At 40.7% G+C, this 22,068-nt stretch overlaps 1 protein-coding gene and 1 long non-coding RNA gene across 3 annotated transcripts in view; one reads left to right on the top strand and one right to left on the bottom strand.

The window, feature by feature from the left end:
* FGF13 (fibroblast growth factor 13) overlaps positions 1 to 22,068 on the top strand; it is a 231,379-nt gene that overhangs the window by 136,187 nt on the left and 73,124 nt on the right. Inside the window, exons 1-3 of one of the 2 annotated variants that reach the window (XM_017856128.1) lie at positions 5,628 to 6,263; positions 8,158 to 8,268; positions 14,459 to 14,562. In XM_017856128.1, coding sequence (XP_017711617.1) covers positions 6,077 to 6,263; positions 8,158 to 8,268; positions 14,459 to 14,562 — 402 coding nt within the window. In that variant the 5' untranslated portion in view covers positions 5,628 to 6,076. Of the gene's footprint in view, positions 1 to 5,627; positions 6,264 to 8,157; positions 8,269 to 14,458; positions 14,563 to 22,068 lie in introns of those variants that run through there. The other variant, XM_017856130.1, reaches the window with a different exon arrangement.
* On the bottom strand, positions 516 to 4,967 carry LOC108517998 (uncharacterized). The gene is made up of 3 exons (XR_001882265.1): positions 4,932 to 4,967; positions 2,295 to 2,380; positions 516 to 1,209 (listed from the first exon to the last, which is right to left on the bottom strand). It is a non-coding gene; the product is annotated as an uncharacterized LOC108517998 (long non-coding RNA).

Below are 22,068 nucleotides of genomic sequence, written 5' to 3'. Positions count from 1 at the left end.
CAATGAAATTTTTATGTGGGTGATAGGATTTTTCTTCTTAAGGATCAGAATTAATCAGTGTTTTCTCAATTGATTTTAAATATAAATCAAAGGTAGCTTCAGTAAATTCTATAGCTTAAGTATTTAGAGAATGATCTCAGAGACAGGACATAATGAAGACCAAGCCACCATCCTAGTGTGATGCAAGCCTAAGGTCTTGTGGATTTTCATTCTAAATGCAATTCAGAGGGCCAATCAGTTTCTAAAAGGATGGTTCTGGAGACCTTTGTTTCTGAAGTATTAACTCCCGTAAATGATCTAATCTTTGCCAGCTAATATATGTGTCAGGGCATGTAACAGAATATAGTAGTCACTCTTTCTTTACCTGGAATTCTAGTGTGACACTAACAAGATTTCCTTAAATTGCATTTTTCTTCCTGGAGTTAACTGTCAAGAGTCTATTTCTTTTCTTCCTTTCTTTTTTCTTTATGTTATGTTATGTTATGTTATGTTATGTTATGTTATGTTATGTTATGTTATTTTAGAGGCAGGGTCTTACTCTGTCACCCAGGCTGAAATGCAGTGGCAGGATCATAGCTTGTTGCAGCCTGGAACTCCTGGGCTCAAGGGATCCTTGTGCCTAAGCCTCTCAAAATGCTGGGATTACAGGTGTGAGCCACTGTGCCTGACTGGCTGAAAAGAGCCTATTCTGTTAGCTTTTCTCTAATCTCCTCATTTGTATTTCTATCCAGTTGTTTCTCTGAGCCTTTGTAGATAGACCACAAAAGGTGGTACTTGGCTGCCTCATCTCATAAATACTCCCTCTGCTGCCTTACTTAGTGAATGGGGAGATCCCAGTGTTACTCGACCTTGGTGCATTTGAATCTGCCAACGTTTCCTTTCTTTGAGCTCATCATCAGTCCTTGACCTGGTAACTTGCCACTCAGATATTTTGGTGAACTGTTAGTGTAGAAGGAGAACAAACTGGCAAGTGATTCTGAGTGAGCTTATCTTCACATAAGAAGGGTGTTTGAAACCTCTCATTTTCAGAATTTCAGAAAGACAGTCAATTCCTTTCTGCTCAGAATGGACTGAGGCTGCTCCCGATTAGGCTGTCTGAGTTCTCTCACTTTTACTCATCACAGTCACATCTGTTTGGGTTTCTGTCTCTCTCCTGGAGATGCCTCTTGAGAGCAGGTCCCCTCAGCTTCCTTACAGCTCCTCTGAGGCCTGCCAAAAGAGATTGGCAGAGAACGATCAGCATTCTATGCCCAGATAACTCACATACCTCTCTCTGAAAAGAATGCTAAAACCTAGTTCTCAAGTGAACCCACGAGGAGTGGAATCAAAGGGACTTTTGCATTTTCCTTGGAATCCAATTTAGAATTTATGGTTCTCATAGGGTGGGAAGAGAACAGAGAGATGGGAAGTACGAAGAGGGGAGATAAAGAAGTAGAACAGGAACATATGGGAAAAATAATCAGAAGGCCCCGCCCGAGCCAAAAGGACTTTAAGGAACATATCATCTTGGAGGTTTCCAAACATTTTGATTTTTAGTACCAGAATCTTTTCATTTTTATTTTTTACATAAGAAATCATACAATGCGCTCCACTATATAAAACAGATGAAAAGAGAAATAGAAATAAACAGTTGAATGAGAAGAGTTAAAATAGATGAAATCTACTGTTGAAACATTGGCGAGGGAACTTTTATTACTTTTCATTACTTTTAGAGTGCTGAAGAATACAAAGTGAAAACTGCCAATCTTGTCTAAGCATTACTTTAAAGATGGGAAAACTGAGGTCTGTAATATGGAGAAATGACATACTCAAGGTCACACAGCCAATTAGTGGCAGAGATAGGACTAAAACATATGTTTCCAGCCTGCCAGGCTATAGAACTCTTTAGGAGTTGAGTTAGAAAAAGAAGCTAAGAATGCTTTCTTTCTGAATATGGTCAAAAAAAGAGGTTGGTGGACAATGCAATGGGAGAGAGGACACCTGGGAGAAACAAAGGAGAATAGACCCTACATTAGAATAGAGCACAGAAGAGTTTGAACCACCAGGGATAAGCAGAGATAATTGAAATTTACAAATATGAAGGAGATCCAGGAAGTTCCATAGCAAAGGCACAATGTGAACTGCTAGGAACAAATCAAAACAGGAGAAAAAGGGATTCGTAAATAGGTGTCAAAAGAGAATTCTTTATTACTTCCCCTACACAAATGTCATACTATTGGCCCAGGAAGGCAGTGGGACAGCAAAGAAAAGCAAAATATGCTTCTCTAGGATTGGCTGCAATTCCTTCATTATACTTTCTCAAGATACATGTGACTTTGGCATAGTTTCCTGTTGGAGATTTGAAAGTAATATTCACATTCGTCTCTGAAATTTTAAGCACCTGGGAAATAGACATGAGAGTTAGGAAAACACGAACATATCTGCTTTTGTGTGTGTGTGTGTGTGTGTGTGTGTGTGTGTGTGTGGTGGAGTTTCACTCTTGTCGCCCAGGCTGGAGTGTGGTGGCCTGATCTCGGCTCACTGCAACCTCTGGCTCCTGAGAAGCTGGGACTACAGGCAAGCGCCATCATGCCTGGCTAGTTTTATATTTTTAGTAGAGACAGGCTTTCACCATGTTGGCCAGGCTGGTCTCAAACTCCTGACCTCAGGTGATCTGCTCACCTCAGCCTTCCAAAATTCTGGGATAACAGGCGTGAGCCACTACGCCTGGCCAATATCTGTATTATGAATGGTTAAGTTCATTGAGCAATATGATTTGGACCCAATTTCAAAATGGTTTTCTTTCACTTTCTGCCCCAGATTGAATTTACCCTCTGGTCACAGACCTTTGTGAGCTCTCTTAGTAGAAGAGAGAGGAGAATGAATGAGGTCTGTAGGCAGACAGATCACAGAGAGATGCCCCCTTCTCAAGTCTCATTGATAATGTGCCATGCATTTTCCTGTTCATGAAGACAGAAGATTCAAGGGGGGCAGGGTATAAAAAGACAGAAACACCTTTTGTGGGTTGGCAGGAACATGTGATGGAGGGAGAGTCTGTTTCCCCCTTCCCCATACTCTTCATTTTTCGATATTATACAATTTAATCAGGGAGAGAAGGATTAGACCAATGAAAGACATCTACAAACATGTGTAGAATCACCTGGTTATCAGCTTTGGCCCAGTGGTTCCATGAGCTCATGTGGAGTAGACAGGAGTTAGAACCAAAAGGATGTATTTACAGTTTGTGTTTGCAAATTTGTAATAAATGCCCCCGCCATTCTTATTATATATTCCTGAAGTCTTCTCGGAGTCTGTTTACCTCTAATATGTACCACAGAGTGGCCACATCAATAATTCTACAGGCATCCTGAAAATACCTTATGAATGGTGTTGGCAGAAGCAAACAGTGAGGGCTATCTGAGAGGAGAAGTGGAGGAAAAAGGGTGTGGGAAAGCCCTTATGATTTTCTCAATACCATCTCTCCTTCTAAGGTCTATCCCCTTCCTGAATCAGAACTTCATCCTTCTTTAGCTTTTGCATGCCTGATCTGGGTCAGGATCCCAACACAGAAATGAGAGTAGGAACAAAAGGCCCTTGGGGTTGGTGCTCAGCAAAAGGTAAAGACATGAAGAGAATAGCAGAGAACTTGTACCTGTTCATCACCCACCCCAAATATTTGGGCCCGATCAAAGCTTCTCCTGACCCCTCTTTATGTAAGATATTTCCCTTCATGGTATCTGGAATTTAAACAACAATCACATACATTTTGAACTAGGAAGTAGCCTCCTACTCTTCAGAATCAATATCAACCAGTCATTCATCAGGGATTTATTTTTCCCCATGAATCAAAGTTTAAAGAAGTGGATACTTGAATAGACTTGAGGTGTTAAAACTCTCGTCTACCTTGTCCTCCCTTTTCATTTGGGAAAGCCAAAAGCACAAAACAGTAGGTGGCAAATGTCAGACCCTTTGGCATCATTCTCCTGTAACTATCAGTCTCAGCCCACTGCAACCTTTACCCCAGTCTACCTTGCAGACACACAGTGGTGCTTCTGATGGAGCAAGAGACATTTCAAGATTGGGGAGAAGTGGAAGGAGGGGTAGCAACAGCTTCCCCTGTGAAGCAATGGAATCTACAGAACGGTCCAGTGATTCAGCTCTTATGTTCTAGGAAGCCTGAAAGCATTTCAGCGTTGCTGAGTCCGAGCGTGTTTGTTGGACGGTCAGGCAAGGAAAAAAGGGCCAGAGTCTGAAGATAAGCTGAGCATCTGCTTTTGCATCTACATTAGTTCTGAGAAGAGGTGATGGGGGTGCCATGCAGGAGTTCAGTAAAGACGGTGTAGAGCTGCCAGGTAGTAGAGCTGCTCTATTTTGCTTCCTATTTGACCTCAGAAATCAAGTAAAATAGTCAAATAATTGTGTCTGTTTGAAGGTAGGGATGTAGATAGGCCATTTCTCTTCACTGCATTTCTGGCCTCAAAACCTCTTCTTTCTTTTCCTCCAGAATAAAATATAACGCAGGGAGAGGACAGAACTTGTTAATAGAGTGAGGCCAGCGAAAAGCCAGACTGGTTCCTGAATTGGAGGGAGGGAGTCTGCCTGATTTTGGAGGAGCAGAAAAAACTAAGTTAGGAGATTAGAGATGGGCCGCGGCTTAAATAGAGGGGTTCGACTCTGCATTTCCCAGACACGTAGTGCTCATGCTACACGACCCAAGCTCTCTGCTTGAATCCCAAATCTGAGCGGACAGATAAGGAGGCGTAGAGGAAAAACAGGTTTTGGACCCTACAAATTGGCTTGAAATGAAAAGTCAGCAAAAACCACTGGGTGGCAGCGTGTTGTGCGGGCGCAGCTCTGCAGTGCCTGCTTCTGCTGCTGCCGCTGGTGCTGAACCCGTCTGGGGACTCTGGCCTCCTCTCCTGAATGGCTACAAGTGTCGCCAAGCAAAATACCTCCGCGCGGGTGTGTGAGGGTTCTCCGGGTTGTTGGTGCGTCCAAGCCTGAGGCAGGGATCTGGCGAACTTCTGAGGGGCTCCAGCCCGAGCACAATCTGGTCAGCTCAAACACTAAGGAAACACCCCCACCACGCCATCCCCCAATGCCAAGCAAACCCACGCTCCGTCAGCCCAACTACCTCATCCCGGTTCCTCCTCCATCACTGTTTCCTCCCGCAGCTCCTTTCGGGAAAAGGAGGGGAGAAGGATTTGGACGATGGGGCAGTGCGGAAGCCCCTACAGGTGTTAGCCGGCACGGCCTGCCGGGGACCTTGGGGGGTGGGGGGTGGAGGGGCCCCAGCCGCCGGCTCCCGAGGCCACGGGCTCAGCTCCCGGAAGGGGGAAGGGGCCGGCCCGCGGGGAAAGGGGCTTGCAAAAGAGGCCTTGTTGCTGTCGCGCTGTTCTGGAGGGTGCCTGCGGCGGCTGAATTCCTGTGCTGCGACTGGGCCGCGCCCAGAGCAGCAGCAACAGCGAAGATGCGAGGCCATTACCTGTTTGATCCCTGTCGGAAAGCTGGCACGGGCCAACTTTTCCCGATTATCACGCCGAGAAGTTGCAAGGACTAGTGGAAGACTCGGAGGGGCCAGGGCGAGGGCGCGCTCCCCCGCGCGCTGCCTCCTCCCTCCTCCCTCCGGCCGCCCGGGCTCCCGGCCTGTCTCCCGCCCGCGCTCACTCCCTCCGCCCGCCTTCCTCCTCTGGCCCCCTCCGCGCGGCACAGGGCGGGGGGTGCGGCGAAACTCCGACCCGAGCCACTTGGACTTGCACAGTGTCCTCGGGGCGTAGGGGCCGACCGCACGCAGTCGCGCAGCGCTGCCTCCGCCTGCCAGTCTCGCCCGCGATCCCGGCCCGGGGCTGTGGCGTCGACTCCGACCCAGGCAGCCAGCAGCCCGCGCGGGAGCCGGACCGCCGCCGGAGGAGCTCGGACGGCATGCTGAGCCCCCTCCTTGGCTGAAGCCCGAGTGCGGAGAAGCCCGGGCAAACGCAGGCTAAGGAGACTAAAGCGGCGAAGTCGCGAGACAGCGGACGAGCAGCGGAGGAGAAGGAGGAGGAGGTGAACCCACAGAGGGGCAGCAAAAGAAGCGGTGGTGGTGGGCGTCGTGGCCATGGCGGCGGCTATCGCCAGCTCGCTCATCCGTCAGAAGAGGCAAGCCCGCGAGCGCGAGAAATCCAACGCCTGCAAGTGTGTCAGCAGCCCCAGCAAAGGCAAGACCAGCTGCGACAAAAACAAGTTAAATGTCTTTTCCCGGGTCAAACTCTTCGGCTCCAAGAAGAGACGCAGAAGAAGACCAGGTCGGAAAGGGTTTTTGCTTTCTTTTCCCCATACTTTACGAGTGAGGTGGGGGCGGTGGGGAGCAGGTATGTAGCGTAGGTGAGTTTGTCGGTGGCCCATCTTGTGCAGAAGAGGCCACCTAGCCTGTGTGCGTGCGTGGGAAGACGATGGCTTTCTTGCCTCCGTAACAGTAACACGCTTGCTGCATTGCAACTGCCCTGGGACAGGCGCAGAGCCTGGGGGCATACTCTGCCCTGGGAGGCTTGCCCTCAGCTTCGGACATGTCACATATGTGCATGCCCGTTGGGCTGTGGGCAGGCGTGACCCAGACATGGCTATGATGTGTGTGGCGTGGAAATTGCAGGCGCAGAGCTGGGCAGACACCATCCTCCCGCCCCAGGAGAGCCTGGGGAATCCCTCTCTTACCTTTATCTCTGCCTGTCAGACCCTTCCCCTCCAGCTTCCACCTCCAAGGGACGTGGGCTTCTGCTGTCTAGGCATTGCGTTTCTTTGATTACTTTTAAGCTTTTGGGGACAGACTTGACTTGTGGTGCAGCTTCGAAATGTTTGCTGGGGCGGGGGGAGGGGGGATTTCTAGAACCTTGCTGCAAAGAGCTTAGAGATTTGGTTAGACTAGTATAATTGGTTACATGCTACTAAAATGCGGTGTTGAAGAGGGAATTTAAACTCATAGCCAGACTGTGGGTGCTTTTGAACGTTTTCGGTGGTACGAGTAGCGCGATATTCCAGCGACTGGAAATTCAGCTCTAGGTGTCAGGTTGCGTCAAGGTAGACCTTCAAGCGAGCATGCAGTTTATTTGCCATTCTCAACCAAACGAATCTTTTACACTCTTTTCTACCTTTTACTAGATAAATATTACAAAACAAAAAGTAAGACTCACCGATCTGTTATTTCTCCATTTATGTGTGCTACACACCCTGGCGTGGGAAAGCAGACATAACGTTTTCTGTTTGCACAAAGTTTTTAATGCATTAACTGTAAATTAAGCATGTTTCAAAAAAGGCTTAAGTGGTTGCAAAGAATGATTATGTGGCTCGAATAATCACATAAATATTATTTCAGCGCAGGTGTCTGTATTCAGTAAAAGAAAATTTTGGATAACATGGCTGTTACTGGTAAATTAGACACTTGATTAATCTATGGTTATTCATAATTGAAAATAATTTTAATTAAGAATTCATATTTTTGATAATCACACTTCTGATATGAAATTTGAAAATTAGTGTGCACTGATTTTTTCCTTCCCACCAACAAAACGCTGCTCTTTTCACACACATTTTCACTCATGGTAATTAATATGACAAGATGTGTTCATGGGTTGTTGTATCTCCCTCCTCCCTTTTTTGGTATAAAAGGCTCAATTTTCCAAATACAGTTTCCTTAATGGGGTTCCAGGTTGTTTATGCATTTTCTACCTTCTTAGAATAAAGGAGATTATTTATTCAAATTGTGGTCATTCTGAAGGAAATCTTTGCTAGTGGGTTTTTGGTCCTTGGTTGGTTGGCAAACAACTTGGAATTATCTTTGTATTTCTCCTTTTTCTTTCACATGAAAAGTAGCACAATTTCAAGAGGCATAATAGCCATTTGCCATCCCATTACAAATACTCAGTGAGATAGAGTTCCCCTCTGTAAACCAAAGGACAGGTTGTCAGAAACTATAGACACTTTCAGAAGCTTTACCAATGTTTCCAGGTAGAAATAAAATGTTTCTTTAGTTTGGAAATTTATTCTGAAACTCGGAGTTTGTTTTCTTACTTTCAGACACTTAAAAAGTGTAGTTTGACTTATTCTATTAAGATTTGTAACTGAAATTAGAAATTGAAATTCCGAGTCTTTTCAACTACATAGGCACAATTTATCGATTGATCCAAACCATTGTTCTCTTTGCAGAGCCTCAGCTTAAGGGTATAGTTACCAAGCTATACAGCCGACAAGGCTACCACTTGCAGCTGCAGGCGGATGGAACCATTGATGGCACCAAAGATGAGGACAGCACTTACAGTAAGTGACTGCGAAATAAATAGTATATGCCAGTATGTTGTTAACATTCTGTTCTTTTATTTATTTTAAAATAAATACGCTTTCCTAAATCCTGAATTGAATGCAAAAATATAATCACACTACATAATCCTGTTTACACAGGTTAACCTAAAGGAAGTTGAATGTGAGTCTATCTAAGATAGTAAACTAGGGCAAATAATGTTGACACCATCTGAAGAATAATCCAAATGTCATCTCCATGGAAATCTAGATAGATTTATGGCTATCCTTTGGGTTTTATTACTTTTTTTCCCACAGAAAATTTACTCACCCACACACTGATCCAGAAATAGCATGTTATCTCTACTCTTAAGAACCGGTCTTAACCCAAGAGAGAGGAGTAGTTTCATACCACGAAAATTCATCATTACAAGCTTTCACTTCTGCTGCCTGCTCCACACACACACTGATAACTCTGAGACTAGTGGAATTTAAACATTGAGATACCTCCACAGGTGGGTAAAGGGATTTCTTTTAGTTCTTTCTTTTTAACCATGGTTTAAGACCAAATTGGAGACTATAATGGTGGGCCTAAAATAGAAACACATATAAAATAATTGGGTTTTATTTCTAATAATTGAAGGAAGGTGATTCCAAGATGTAACATAACCTTTAATTACGTGTTTTATTTATTTGGAGTAATAAAAATATAAACACAAATAGCGCAGGCTTCTCTTCAATGATAATTGATGTTTTCTTGCAATATACAGATTTCTGGAGATGTATTAAATATTCCACAAGGCTAAAACACCTACTTCCCCCAATTTTTTTTTTTTTTTTTTGTTTTCTCCAACTACTGAATTTTTCTCAAACCCTTTGATAATTTCCCAGTAATAATCCCATTGTCGGCTGAGAAAATAGCCAAGGAAAGTAGGTCTGAATGCTAAGCAGTGTACTCTGCAGCTTTTTAAGAGATGTATGGCTACAGCAATGCCATTGACGAGGGTCCCAATAACTGTAAAGAGTTTCCCACCTTTTAGGAATGCTTCGGGGGGATGGCCAATCTATAACCTCAAGAGGAAGTCACTTTTAATTACCATTGAAGAAAGCTCTGTTGGTATGGAGGATGAAAAAAAACCTCATATTAAATGGTTCTTCACTGTTTTGCAAAAGTCACTGTTGTGATATTAAAGTTTTATAGTGAATCCTAGTTGTTCTTTTATGCACACTCTTCTATTTGAAACTATTAGGGCAAGTGTAACTAGAGGGCTTTACTGTAATCAAATAACAGACGCTAGTGCGTAGTGATGATCTGCAATAAAACATTCCCGTAAGTTATTGTGCAAATTGATATTTGGGGAAGGAATTAGGGGATGTAAGCTGCCCTGCTTTCCAGAGTGCCTCAGGAAAATGGGTCTGTTGAGCATTATTGAAGGGAAGTTCATGATTAGCTGCCAGTGAGCCTATCCAGTCACGTTTCTTTCCCCTTTTTAACATCTCTGGGTACAAATCAGAGAAGAAATATTTTGGGGCTGGTGTCCACATGTGTTTCCTGAAAGGAAATTAAAAAAAAAAATAGACAATTCATGTGCTGTGTCCTATTAACGGCAATATACCAAATTCATCAAGATCACACTGTAAGTAATCATTTTAGGAGCTACACACACATACCACACACACATATATCAAGGCTCCATTTCTTACTGTGGAGCTTTAAATCATACAGTAGGTTTTACTCTTCAGTTCCTACATATACATAGCTTCTGCCTTTGGTTGTCTTATAACTGACTGGTATGCATGGCATCTCTGTGTACTACTAATGATATTGAAAGACCGTTAAAGAACATAGCCCGATAACAGGAATCTGTATTTAGGCAGATTAAAATAGAGAGGTAAGTCAACTAAAGGTAAGTATCGTCATAACATGATGCATACAAATGGAAAGTATCTCAATAGAAATAGCAAGTCAGTAGAGCTTGGATCTGCTCCTGATGTTAAGAGTGACCAGAAGCTAGTGAGTTAGCTTAGCTTTGCCATTGAGGATATGGTGGGGCATAAGTCATCATGAAACAAGAAGGTTTAATGATTAAACTGATATAGCATGAAGACCAGCCATCCAAATTTATTCTTTTTTTCCTTAAAACCAAGCCATTTTATTGGTATTGTTTAATTATTTTAAATGTGCATAACGAGAATACACGTTGTTTTTTTCAACTATCACTCATGTATGTGATATTTCCTTAATATGTATTCATGATACTATGTTTGTATTTTCTTACTCTTCTTATTTTTATTAACCTTCATTATTTTCAGCATATTTTCTCATTTAGTTTAATTTGATTGAATTGCATTATTTTTATTCAGGCATGGTAAGCAATGTCATGATAAATCAATTCACATTTATACAGATATATCCATTTCTGAAAACATATGTTTGATATTATGCATTTAACCTTACCTTATGTAGATGTATTATAATGATACATTTCAGTTCAATAAAATCTCATCATGAGGAAATCAGCCATTATAAATTATGTATTTTCCCTTGAAAAGGAAAAGATGATAGACATCCCATGGCAGTAGTTTTATTATATCCGCCCTGGGTGCAAGGAAGGACGTTTTAAAAGAGTAGTTTTCCCTTTCTCTTCAAACTTGCAGAAGCGTTATCAGTTCAACATGTTGCCTTTCCAACCTACATTAATATATACTTTTATTAATTATTCTCTCTTGAGCAATTGACCTTGGCCAGCTGATGAAGAAGCATGGCTTCAGTGTTGCCTTCAGCAAACACTGGGTGACAACTAGGTGCATGGCTCTGATGAAGTGGCCCTTCAAATAGAAGGTGTTTGTTTTTATGCAGACATAACAGAAAAAACAAGAAACACAGGCACATTTATGTTTTAAAATACTTCTTCAAAACTTTGCCTGAGATGAAAGAGATTTTAGGTATTTTAATGAATGTGCTTTCTAAATCTAATGCAAGGTTAACTTTTTTCTCATATTTATAATATTTTTATCCTGATCAAAATAATTATCTAAAATCCTGAGCCGAAAGGATTACCAGATATAGGAGAAACAAAAGCACAATAGGAAGATATTTATTTGGTTTAAGCCTCACCCTGATATAATTTCTTTGCTTTTTAATCTGGGCAGATTGCTCCCTTTAGACATATTTTAAACCAACCCAGTGTATGAGCTATCTTGAATGTTTAAGAATGAAAAGATCGTAGCTAGTATGATCAGTCAATCTCTAGCATTTGCCTACTCTCATCAAGTTTTTATTTTGGGCGTCATGCTTTTTTTGTTTTAATTAGACTTCATGGAATTTTTTTTTTTTTTCTTTTTTTTTTTTTTTTTTTTTTTTTTTTGAGAAGGGAGTCTCACTCTGTCACCAGGCTGGGATGCCAGTGGGCCAGATCTCAGCTCACTGCCCAAACTTCGGCTCCCGGGTTACGCCATATACTCCTGCCTCAGGACCTCCCGGAGTAGCTTGGGACTACAGGCGCCCGCCACCTCACCCGCTAGTTTTTTGTATTTTTTTAGTAGAGACGGGGGTTTCACCATGTTAGCAGGGATGGCTCTCGATCTCCTGACCTCTGTGATCCGGCGGCGCCGTCGGGCCTGCCCGAACAAGTGCGCTGGCGGGGCAGGATTCCGCTCAGGCTTGAGCGCTACACCCACGCATTTGAGGACCAGCCGGGCCCAGCGACTCATGGCATGTTTAACATAGCAATGGGTCGATATAGTGACACAGTCATAGTTCTGCTCATCTCTACTAAAATACAAAAAAGTTAGCTTTATATGTTGTAGTGCTGATGCTATTTCAGATTATGAATACTCACAGGAATGGGATTGCTGATTTTTTTCTTCTCGTTCCTCCTTCTGTTGTCTGTATGTTTGAAATTTAGACATTTCATTGCTCATTAAAACCTGAGTCAGAGTGATTGGAGAACATGGTGAAAATCAAATCAGTTTTTTTAAATCTCTCTCTGTTTCTTTCTTGTGCTTGTTATAAGACGCATTAAGAGCACTGAGAAAGTTCAGAATATTATTTTTAAAAATGCAGTTCTATAAATAATTCTGAATTTAATTTATCATTCTCTGTCATTTATTACTATGACTAAACTAGGTGTCAAACATATACTGATATTATAGTTGTCAAGTGGTATGTAGTGATATGGCTTTTAAACCAACCCCATATTGGAAGTTTTGGTTTAGTTTTTTAGATCTCAGAATTTTTCAAGTATGAACTTTTATATAAATGGGATTGTGATCTCTTACTTTTCAAAAACATAGTATCATATTTTCACCATACAGATTGCTATCAATCCACAAATGGGTGTTGAACACCTGCTGTGAACAAGATATCCTCAACAGAAAGGGATATGACAAACACATGACATGCTCAGAGATGTCAGACTTCTTGTCTGTGTATTGCATTGTCAAATATAGCATGAGATCTTGGCTTGCAATCTGTGCAATTACATTCCTTTACCTCACATAACAGAAGGGCACAGCTTTTAATTTGATGAGTATTGAATGAAGTGCCATCAGTGGCATGTGGTAGGAACACTTGTCTTTTGAACTGTACAATATGTCCTAGCTCCTCTTTGGTAACACCCTGGTTTTAAAGGAACGATACATTGTAGGCTCACCAAGGAATATTTAGTTCTTCATTAGTATTTCTCATCCATATTACCCCACCTACTGCAGCAGAATATATATGCACAGAGATGAGTGATCCCAGAAAACTACTCTTACCCACAGGGTGACTCCTTTACATTCTTGTTCACAGAAACCATAACAGACTGATTTATCATCCTCAATAAACTTACAAAACAAGGCAAAATCATCAACATTGGTCTACGACTCCTGAGAGAAAGGTGCACAGGCTATTTTCAAAAGATGTGTGTGGCAAGCACTACGTTTTAAAATGTACTGTTTTATTTTATTCACAGTGTGGGAGGGAGTAGACAGCTGGTAGTGGGAGGACACCCACTAGTTGTCTCCAGTGAGTGGTGTGTGGTTGTGAGGAAAGCCTGGGTGTAAGTTTCACGCAGTCAGATCTTCAAATGGAGAAATGAAGTCCTCACTGGCACCAACTGGCTGCCCACGTGCAACTATTTTGCTAAAATAATAATAATAAAATAATAAAATAAAGCTCTTTTAAGTTCATTATTTTATTCCTATGTCTTTTGTTCTTGGAGACTAAAAGCTAGGAGCCCTCTCAATTCTAATCTTGGAAAATGTTGATCCTTTAAGAAATACTACTCTGAAGCCAGGCGTGGTGGCTTACGCCTGTAATCCGAGCACTTTGGGAGGCCAAGGCAGGCAGATCACCTGAGGTTAGGAGTTCGAGACCAGCCTGACCAACATGGAGAAACCCCACCTCTACTAAAATACAAAATTAGCCGGGCGTGGTGGCACATGCCTATAATTCCAGCTACTCAGGAGGCTAAGGCGGGAGAAACCCTTGAACCCAGGAAGTGGAGGTTGCGGTGAGCCGAGATCGCGCCATTGCACTCCAGCCTGGGCAACAAGAGCGAAACTCCATCTCGAAAATTAAAAAACAAAAATAAAAAAAGGAAATACTACTCTGGAAACATAGGACTACAAAATGACTTATTCTTTTACAAGACCTGGATTTATTTTGGGGTTCTTTTATACGGAATAACACAGATGATTTAGATCAAGGCATTGGACTCTTCTAAAAGTCTAATGACTCTCTACCCAACAGGTAGATTTTAAATATGACTGTGAGAATTTCAGCAGTTATCTTGGGGAGCAGTTTAAAACCTTAATTTGTTGATAATGACACTATTTAATGTACAGAACAATTCTTGGGACTGTATCTTTCCAGAAGCATCAAGATTCCCCACCTCCAACACTGTAAAACCATGAAATTGTGACCAAAGCCTTCCATTTTCTCCAGGCTACTAAATAATATGTAGTTACAGCTCCAGTTATCTGGCTGCAACCATGAAATTAAATACACTAAAAGGAAGAATGAGACCCTATCTGTCTGCCTTGGGGTGTGTGTGGGTATGTTTGTGGGGTGTGTATGTGTATGTATGTATACATAAACAGACATATACGCATACCCTCACCAACTACACACTACTTTTGGAGGACCAGACAGTCCTGCTGGAAACATTGAAAAGTTCTGAAATTCAGAATTGTGACATTGTTTTCATGTTCTTTTAAATTTCAGCTCTGTTTAACCTCATCCCTGTGGGTCTGCGAGTGGTGGCTATCCAAGGAGTTCAAACCAAGCTGTACTTGGCAATGAACAGTGAGGGATACTTGTACACCTCGGTAAGCCTTTGACTGTGTGCATGTTTTGACTATTCTAGTTTTCATCCGATATGAAAGAAAATGTGCTTTATATGTGTTATCATTACAGATTTCTGTGATGAGGAGAAGAATGTTGATGGAAATATTTCATTGAAAGGACAGATTAACTTTCTGTGAAAATATATCTATTACCAATCAATTATTTGAAGCAAGCATTTTAGTATATAATCAAAGATTCACTGAACATTTTTTAATATAGTGTCATTTGGGTCATTTTATGTAGCATATAATGGTCTGTCTCGCTGCCTTGCCTTGCAGCTGTGGGAAAGAAAGTCATTTCCATAACTCAGTTGAACATGTGTTTATCCAGGTTTACTCCTAAAAAAACATAATGAGGTCTCTCCCTCAGATCAACTCGAGGAAATGAAAACCCGTTCTTGAAGGGTTTCTAGAGTTCTATTTCTTATCTTCAGTTTGATTAGAATAGGATTCCTGATTGCTTCTGCTTTCAATACAAGCACTATTTAACCTTTCCNTCTGTGCAATTACATTCCTTTACCTCACATAACAGAAGGGCACAGCTTTTAATTTGATGAGTATTGAATGAAGTGCCATCAGTGGCATGTGGTAGGAACACTTGTCTTTTGAACTGTACAATATGTCCTAGCTCCTCTTTGGTAACACCCTGGTTTTAAAGGAACGATACATTGTAGGCTCACCAAGGAATATTTAGTTCTTCATTAGTATTTCTCATCCATATTACCCCACCTACTGCAGCAGAATATATATGCACAGAGATGAGTGATCCCAGAAAAACTACTCTTACCCACAGGGTGACTCCTTTACATTCTTGTTCACAGAAACCATAACAGACTGATTTATCATCCTCAATAAACTTACAAAACAAGGCAAAATCATCAACATTGGTCTACGACTCCTGAGAGAAAGGTGCACAGGCTATTTTCAAAAGATGTGTGTGGCAAGCACTACGTTTTAAAAATGTACTGTTTTATTTTTATTCACAGTGTGGGAGGGAGTAGACAGCTGGTAGTGGGAGGACACCCACTAGTTGTCTCCAGTGAGTGGTGTGTGGTTGTGAGGAAAGCCTGGGTGTAAGTTTCACGCAGTCAGATCTTCAAATGGAGAAATGAAGTCCTCACTGGCACCAACTGGCTGCCCACGTGCAACTATTTTGCTAAAATAATAATAATAAAATAATAAAATAAAGCTCTTTTAAGTTCATTATTTTTATTCCTATGTCTTTTGTTCTTGGAGACTAAAAGCTAGGAGCCCTCTCAATTCTAATCTTGGAAAATGTTGATCCTTTAAGAAATACTACTCTGAAGCCAGGCGTGGTGGCTTACGCCTGTAATCCGAGCACTTTGGGAGGCCAAGGCAGGCAGATCACCTGAGGTTAGGAGTTCGAGACCAGCCTGACCAACATGGAGAAACCCCCACCTCTACTAAAAATACAAAATTAGCCGGGCGTGGTGGCACATGCCTATAATTCCAGCTACTCAGGAGGCTAAGGCGGGAGAAACCCTTGAACCCAGGAAGTGGAGGTTGCGGTGAGCCGAGATCGCGCCATTGCACTCCAGCCTGGGCAACAAGAGCGAAACTCCATCTCGAAAATTAAAAAACAAAAATAAAAAAAGGAAATACTACTCTGGAAACATAGGACTACAAAATGACTTATTCTTTTTACAAGACCTGGATTTATTTTGGGGTTCTTTTATACGGAATAACACAGATGATTTAGATCAAGGCATTGGACTCTTCTAAAAGTCTAATGACTCTCTACCCAACAGGTAGATTTTAAATATGACTGTGAGAATTTCAGCAGTTATCTTGGGGAGCAGTTTAAAACCTTAATTTGTTGATAATGACACTATTTAATGTACAGAACAATTCTTGGGACTGTATCTTTCCAGAAGCATCAAGATTCCCCACCTCCAACACTGTAAAAACCATGAAATTGTGACCAAAGCCTTCCATTTTCTCCAGGCTACTAAATAATATGTAGTTACAGCTCCAGTTATCTGGCTGCAACCATGAAATTAAATACACTAAAAGGAAGAATGAGACCCTATCTGTCTGCCTTGGGGTGTGTGTGGGTATGTTTGTGGGGGTGTGTATGTGTATGTATGTATACATAAACAGACATATACGCATACCCTCACCAACTACACACTACTTTTGGAGGACCAGACAGTCCTGCTGGAAACATTGAAAAGTTCTGAAATTCAGAATTGTGACATTGTTTTCATGTTCTTTTTAAATTTCAGCTCTGTTTAACCTCATCCCTGTGGGTCTGCGAGTGGTGGCTATCCAAGGAGTTCAAACCAAGCTGTACTTGGCAATGAACAGTGAGGGATACTTGTACACCTCGGTAAGCCTTTGACTGTGTGCATGTTTTGACTATTCTAGTTTTCATCCGATATGAAAGAAAATGTGCTTTATATGTGTTATCATTACAGATTTCTGTGATGAGGAGAAGAATGTTGATGGAAATATTTCATTGAAAGGACAGATTAACTTTCTGTGAAAAATATATCTATTACCAATCAATTATTTGAAGCAAGCATTTTAGTATATAATCAAAGATTCACTGAACATTTTTTAATATAGTGTCATTTGGGTCATTTTATGTAGCATATAATGGTCTGTCTCGCTGCCTTGCCTTGCAGCTGTGGGAAAGAAAGTCATTTCCATAACTCAGTTGAACATGTGTTTATCCAGGTTTACTCCTAAAAAAACATAATGAGGTCTCTCCCTCAGATCAACTCGAGGAAATGAAAACCCGTTCTTGAAGGGTTTCTAGAGTTCTATTTCTTATCTTCAGTTTGATTAGAATAGGATTCCTGATTGCTTCTGCTTTCAATACAAGCACTATTTAACCTTTCCTTACCTATAAGTTCCTGCTTGTCTTTTTCTTGTAACTTCGGAGTGAACAAAATGAAAAATGGAACTTTTTCTCAGATGAATGTATAAAGAATGTAGACTAAAATTCAGTATGGAACATGGGGCCAAATTAAACTTTAAAAAAATTTTGACATTTAGATATAAGCAAAATGATACAGTATTAAGGTTAAGATTTTATTCTTATTGGCAGATCTAGTTTCAGATTATAGGAGACTATTTGATATATGAATTTTTAATTTAACTTTATTTATTTATTTATTTATTATTATGATTTTTGAGATAGAGTCTTGCTCTGTGGCCCAGGCTGGAGTGCAGTGGTGACACTCCATATTTTTAGCAGAAACAGGGTTTCGCCGTGTTGGCCAGGGTGATCTCGAACTCCTGATCTCAAATGATCCACCTGCCACAGCCTCCCAAGTTGCTGGGATTACAGGCGTGTGCCACCACGCCCAGCGTAATATATGAATACTTTTAAATCTTTGTTTTGAATTCATGTATTTTAATAAAGGAAAAGAATGTTTAAAATGGAGAACATTGCTTGTCGAACGTCTTACTAGCAAGTCTTGAAGAAGGTTATTAGTATGACTATAGAAATCTGTTCCTTGAACTTCAAGTGAAACACTACCTTTAACCACTCTTGCTCGCTTGTTTCCTGAATTTCTTTCAAAGCCAGGTGTGCAGGAAGACTCTTGGCAGATATGGTGGAAACCATATCATAACCCTGTTTTGCAGAGGCCAAGATGGGAAAGAGGTGGGAGAAGAGTAAGGCCACAGAGGGCCTGTTTATTTGGTAAATCAGGTAGTTTGTTTCATATTATGATAAAAGATGATGAAAAAAAGATAATTATCAGCATATAACTCAAACCCTCGTCACTATCAGTATTCCTATCAGGCAATTTCAGCAGTCTGATTGCTTAATAAATATGGGGGGTTTGTTCTTTTTACTAAATGAAAAATGTGATTTTATGGCAAAGTTCATGAAATATGTCACTTTAATACTAGAGTGCTACTATAAAAGATAGGAAAGGGGATTTTATTTTAGATTTGTGTACTAAGGTAAGATAATTTAATTTTAAGTAATTTCCTGTAGCTCAACAGACTCTCTCAACAGGACCAGATACAAAGGTAGGTTTTTTAATAAAATAGATGCTTTCTGAAAATATTGTGAAGGCATGATAAGGAAACGGAATATACTGGGCATACTTTTGAGAAAGCACATGCCAGATATCATAGGAAATAATTACTGATAAATCATCCAGAATTTCAATGGGTTGCAGTCACCGTTATGGTGCCCTGATGAGAAAAGCTGACTAAATATAAATTTTGCAACATCACAATTGAAGAACGTACTTTGGAAATAATATTTAAGTAAGAATGTGGAAAATTATTTAACTTGGGTTTTACGTCAGGTGCCCCCACTCAAGAAAATTAGGGCATTCAACATTATACTTAAGGAACCAATATTGAAAATGTATAGCCTACCATTCAAATTAATCGTTATTCCAGCAAACTGGTAAATGTCAATGTGAGCTCATTTCTAAGAAAGGCTTCCCAGGGGAAATGAGGACTATAGACTGGTGAACTTCCTTTCCATGATGGGTGGGCCAATATATACCCAAATGTGGCACACCTTGCATGTATGTCCTGTTAAGAAAAAAGAAGCCTTAAGTAAGTGTTTCTATTAGAGAAAAGGAACTATGTTTTTGTTAAGGAGGAAATATGCCTGATTGATGATCCTGGAGTTCATATATGGAAAGAATATCCAAATTAGTCTGCTCCAGAACATAAATCAGAATCCTCTTTAGAATTAATTTTCCAGTTCTTCCAATTACTCCTTATTGATTGTGGCTGGGAATCCATTCACCAAGTTGATCACCATCCTCAGTGGGCACTTCATTTTGTTATCATCTTATTTAAAGTGTGGTGCCCAGACTATTTAGGATGGAGTTCTCTCCTAATAACTTCAGCAACTTATGTTGCTGAGATCAAAAGCTTAATGAAATACCATGTTTCATCAAGAGGAGACAGCAACCAAAGAGGAAGGATCACTCTTCCCTTGCATAAAACCAGGGCACTTCTACTACAGAAATACTACATGCAACTTTGCAAAGTGTCTCTTAGCAAAGAGAAGGACAATGACATAAAGAGAAAGCAAAAGTAAGCAAAGGAGGTGAGGGGCTACTGTTGTGGGCAACTTTAAAAAAAAAAAAATTGGTGAAGGATGACTATAGTCTGCCTAAAAAGCGGTTGCAGTGGGAATGGCTAAAAGGAGATGGATTACTGAAATATTTTAGAGGTAGAGTCATCAGGATTTGGTGGCTGATTGGATTTGGAAGGAAAGCAGAACCACCATACATGGTTAAACATGTATGGTCGCCATTCACTGCATAGATGAGAATGAGGTGTCTTCAGGTAGAGAATTTTAATAAAAGTCTTCACAGCAGTGCTCAGTGGATTATCAGGGGTCATGAGGGAGAGGGGGAATTTTGCCTCTGGCATTTGGGCTGATGGTGAAGCTATTAACCAAATGGAAATAAAGGGGAAAAAAGCAGATTTGAGGAAGATACCTGAGTATAGCTTTCAAGGGATATTTGAAAATATGACCTAGCACTTGAGAAAGGGACATGAACTAGAAATAGGACTCGGGAGTTATCACATGTAGGTAGCAGTCGATGCCATGGAAATAATTATGAGAATATGTAGCATAAGAAGAGGAGAGAGCTTGTCAAATAGTATTAGAAAATAACAGCATAGAAGTGACCAGCAGAGGAAGAATAACTGATTATGGCAGATATAATGGTATTGCAAAAACTAAATGGGGAAAGAGTTTTAAGAAGAGTCAGGAATGTGAAATGTTTCATATGTTGTGGGTGATCTTAACAAAAGCAGTTTCAGTGGAATATTAGGAACAGAAGCCGGATTCTAGTGGCTTGAGGAGTAAATGGGATGAGAGAAGTAGAGGCAACAGGTATAGAATTTCTAAGGGAAGGGAAGGGTGGGTGTGTATTTAGGGCAGAATACAGGGTTGAGGAAGACTAAGGGTTCTTTGGTTAAGGATATCACTTGAACATATTTGTTAAGGAAAGGAAAGGAACAAATAGAAAGGGAGTGATTAAAGACATAAGAAATGGTATTCTTTATGTAGTGGAGCTGCAGAAGAGATGGAAGGGTGATGGAATTAAGTGAAAGAATTACATTCATTTTGAAAAGAAGGGACACTGAATCTATGATAGGAGACAAAGAGATGAAGACAGATGCAGACATAGGTTTACTGAGTCTGCAAGTGATAGACAAGGAAGTAGAAGAATTTTCTATCAGATGATCTGCATTTTTCCATTAAAGTAGAATAAGAGGTCACCTACTGAAAGTCAAAGGTACGGGGGTAACTGTAGGTAAACAGGGGTGGGAACAACTGTTTTGGGCAAGGGTAGTGGAAACAGTTTAATAAACAAGAGTAGGTAAGCTAAGGCCATGGGTCACATCCAGCCCACTACCTATTTATGAAAATGAAGTTTTATTGGAACGCAGCCACACCCATTCATTTACTTATTGTCTACGGCTGCTTTTGCACTGCAACAGCAGAGTTGAATAGTTGCAACAGAGCCCTTATGGCCCACACAGCCTAAATTATTTACCAAATAACTTGTCCCTTTACCTCCCAGAAAGCTTGCTGACCCCTAGATTGTAATTAGATAATGATTCTCAGTCATAGGTACCCATCAGAATTACCTGGGGACCTTTAAAAAATTCCATTCTTTGTGTTACACTTGGACCAATTCTATCAGAATATCCAAGAGTGGGATCTATGCATGAATATTTTCGAAAGTTCCCAGCTAATGCTTATGAAAACCACTGATCTGAGCTTAAGAAAAATGATTGTTGAATAGCACTGAGGCATTGAGGACCCACCACTGAAGTCAGAAACCATGAGTTTATATGCACTTAATCATTTGTTCCAAATTCCTGATACCAATGTTTTTCTGTTGTTGCAAGCAAATTGCTTTTACATTTTTGAAGGAATATTTCTTGAGATGATAGAAAATACTGACCCCTGGAAGAGCTTTCTTATTTTATCTTTTTTTCTTTATTCTCCCTTCTTTTGCATTTCCACTTCTATATCCCTCAATTTTTTGGCGGGGGGGAAATTCAACTTTACAGTTTTTACCAATTTTTTTCTCCCTTTTGGCCATTAAATAAAGAAACAACACCTCCACATTGTTATTGTTACAGAGATAGCAATTTACTTTCCATGATTAATCTCGGAATTCTTGCACTGCACTCTCCCTTCCCCCCCCCTTTTTTTCTTGTTGCCATGGGGGACAGACTTGATGTAGGCTCAAGTGGCAGTGCAAAACCATCTGTGGCACAGAGAATCATAATTAGCCATTATTTCATAACATATTTACTTTTGTCCGTGATGTATGCTGAGTCTTTCTGGGACTGCAAGGAAGTTGTTATTTATTGTGCAGAGAGAATTTTGTTCTTACCTTTGGTTTTCTTTAGAAATAATAAGGAGTTGTACACAGGCTTTTGAGAGTTCCTCAAAATTTCACAGTATGAATATTTAATAGCATAAAGCTGTTTGTAATAAATGTTTTTAAACTG

The sequence above is a fragment of the Rhinopithecus bieti genome, unplaced genomic scaffold, assembly GCF_001698545.2.
Source record: "Rhinopithecus bieti isolate Rb0 unplaced genomic scaffold, ASM169854v2 scaffold_44211, whole genome shotgun sequence".
NCBI classification, from domain to species: domain Eukaryota; kingdom Metazoa; phylum Chordata; class Mammalia; order Primates; family Cercopithecidae; genus Rhinopithecus; species Rhinopithecus bieti.
Note: the sequence above shows the minus strand (reverse complement) of the source record. Positions and strands in the feature narration are given on the sequence as shown.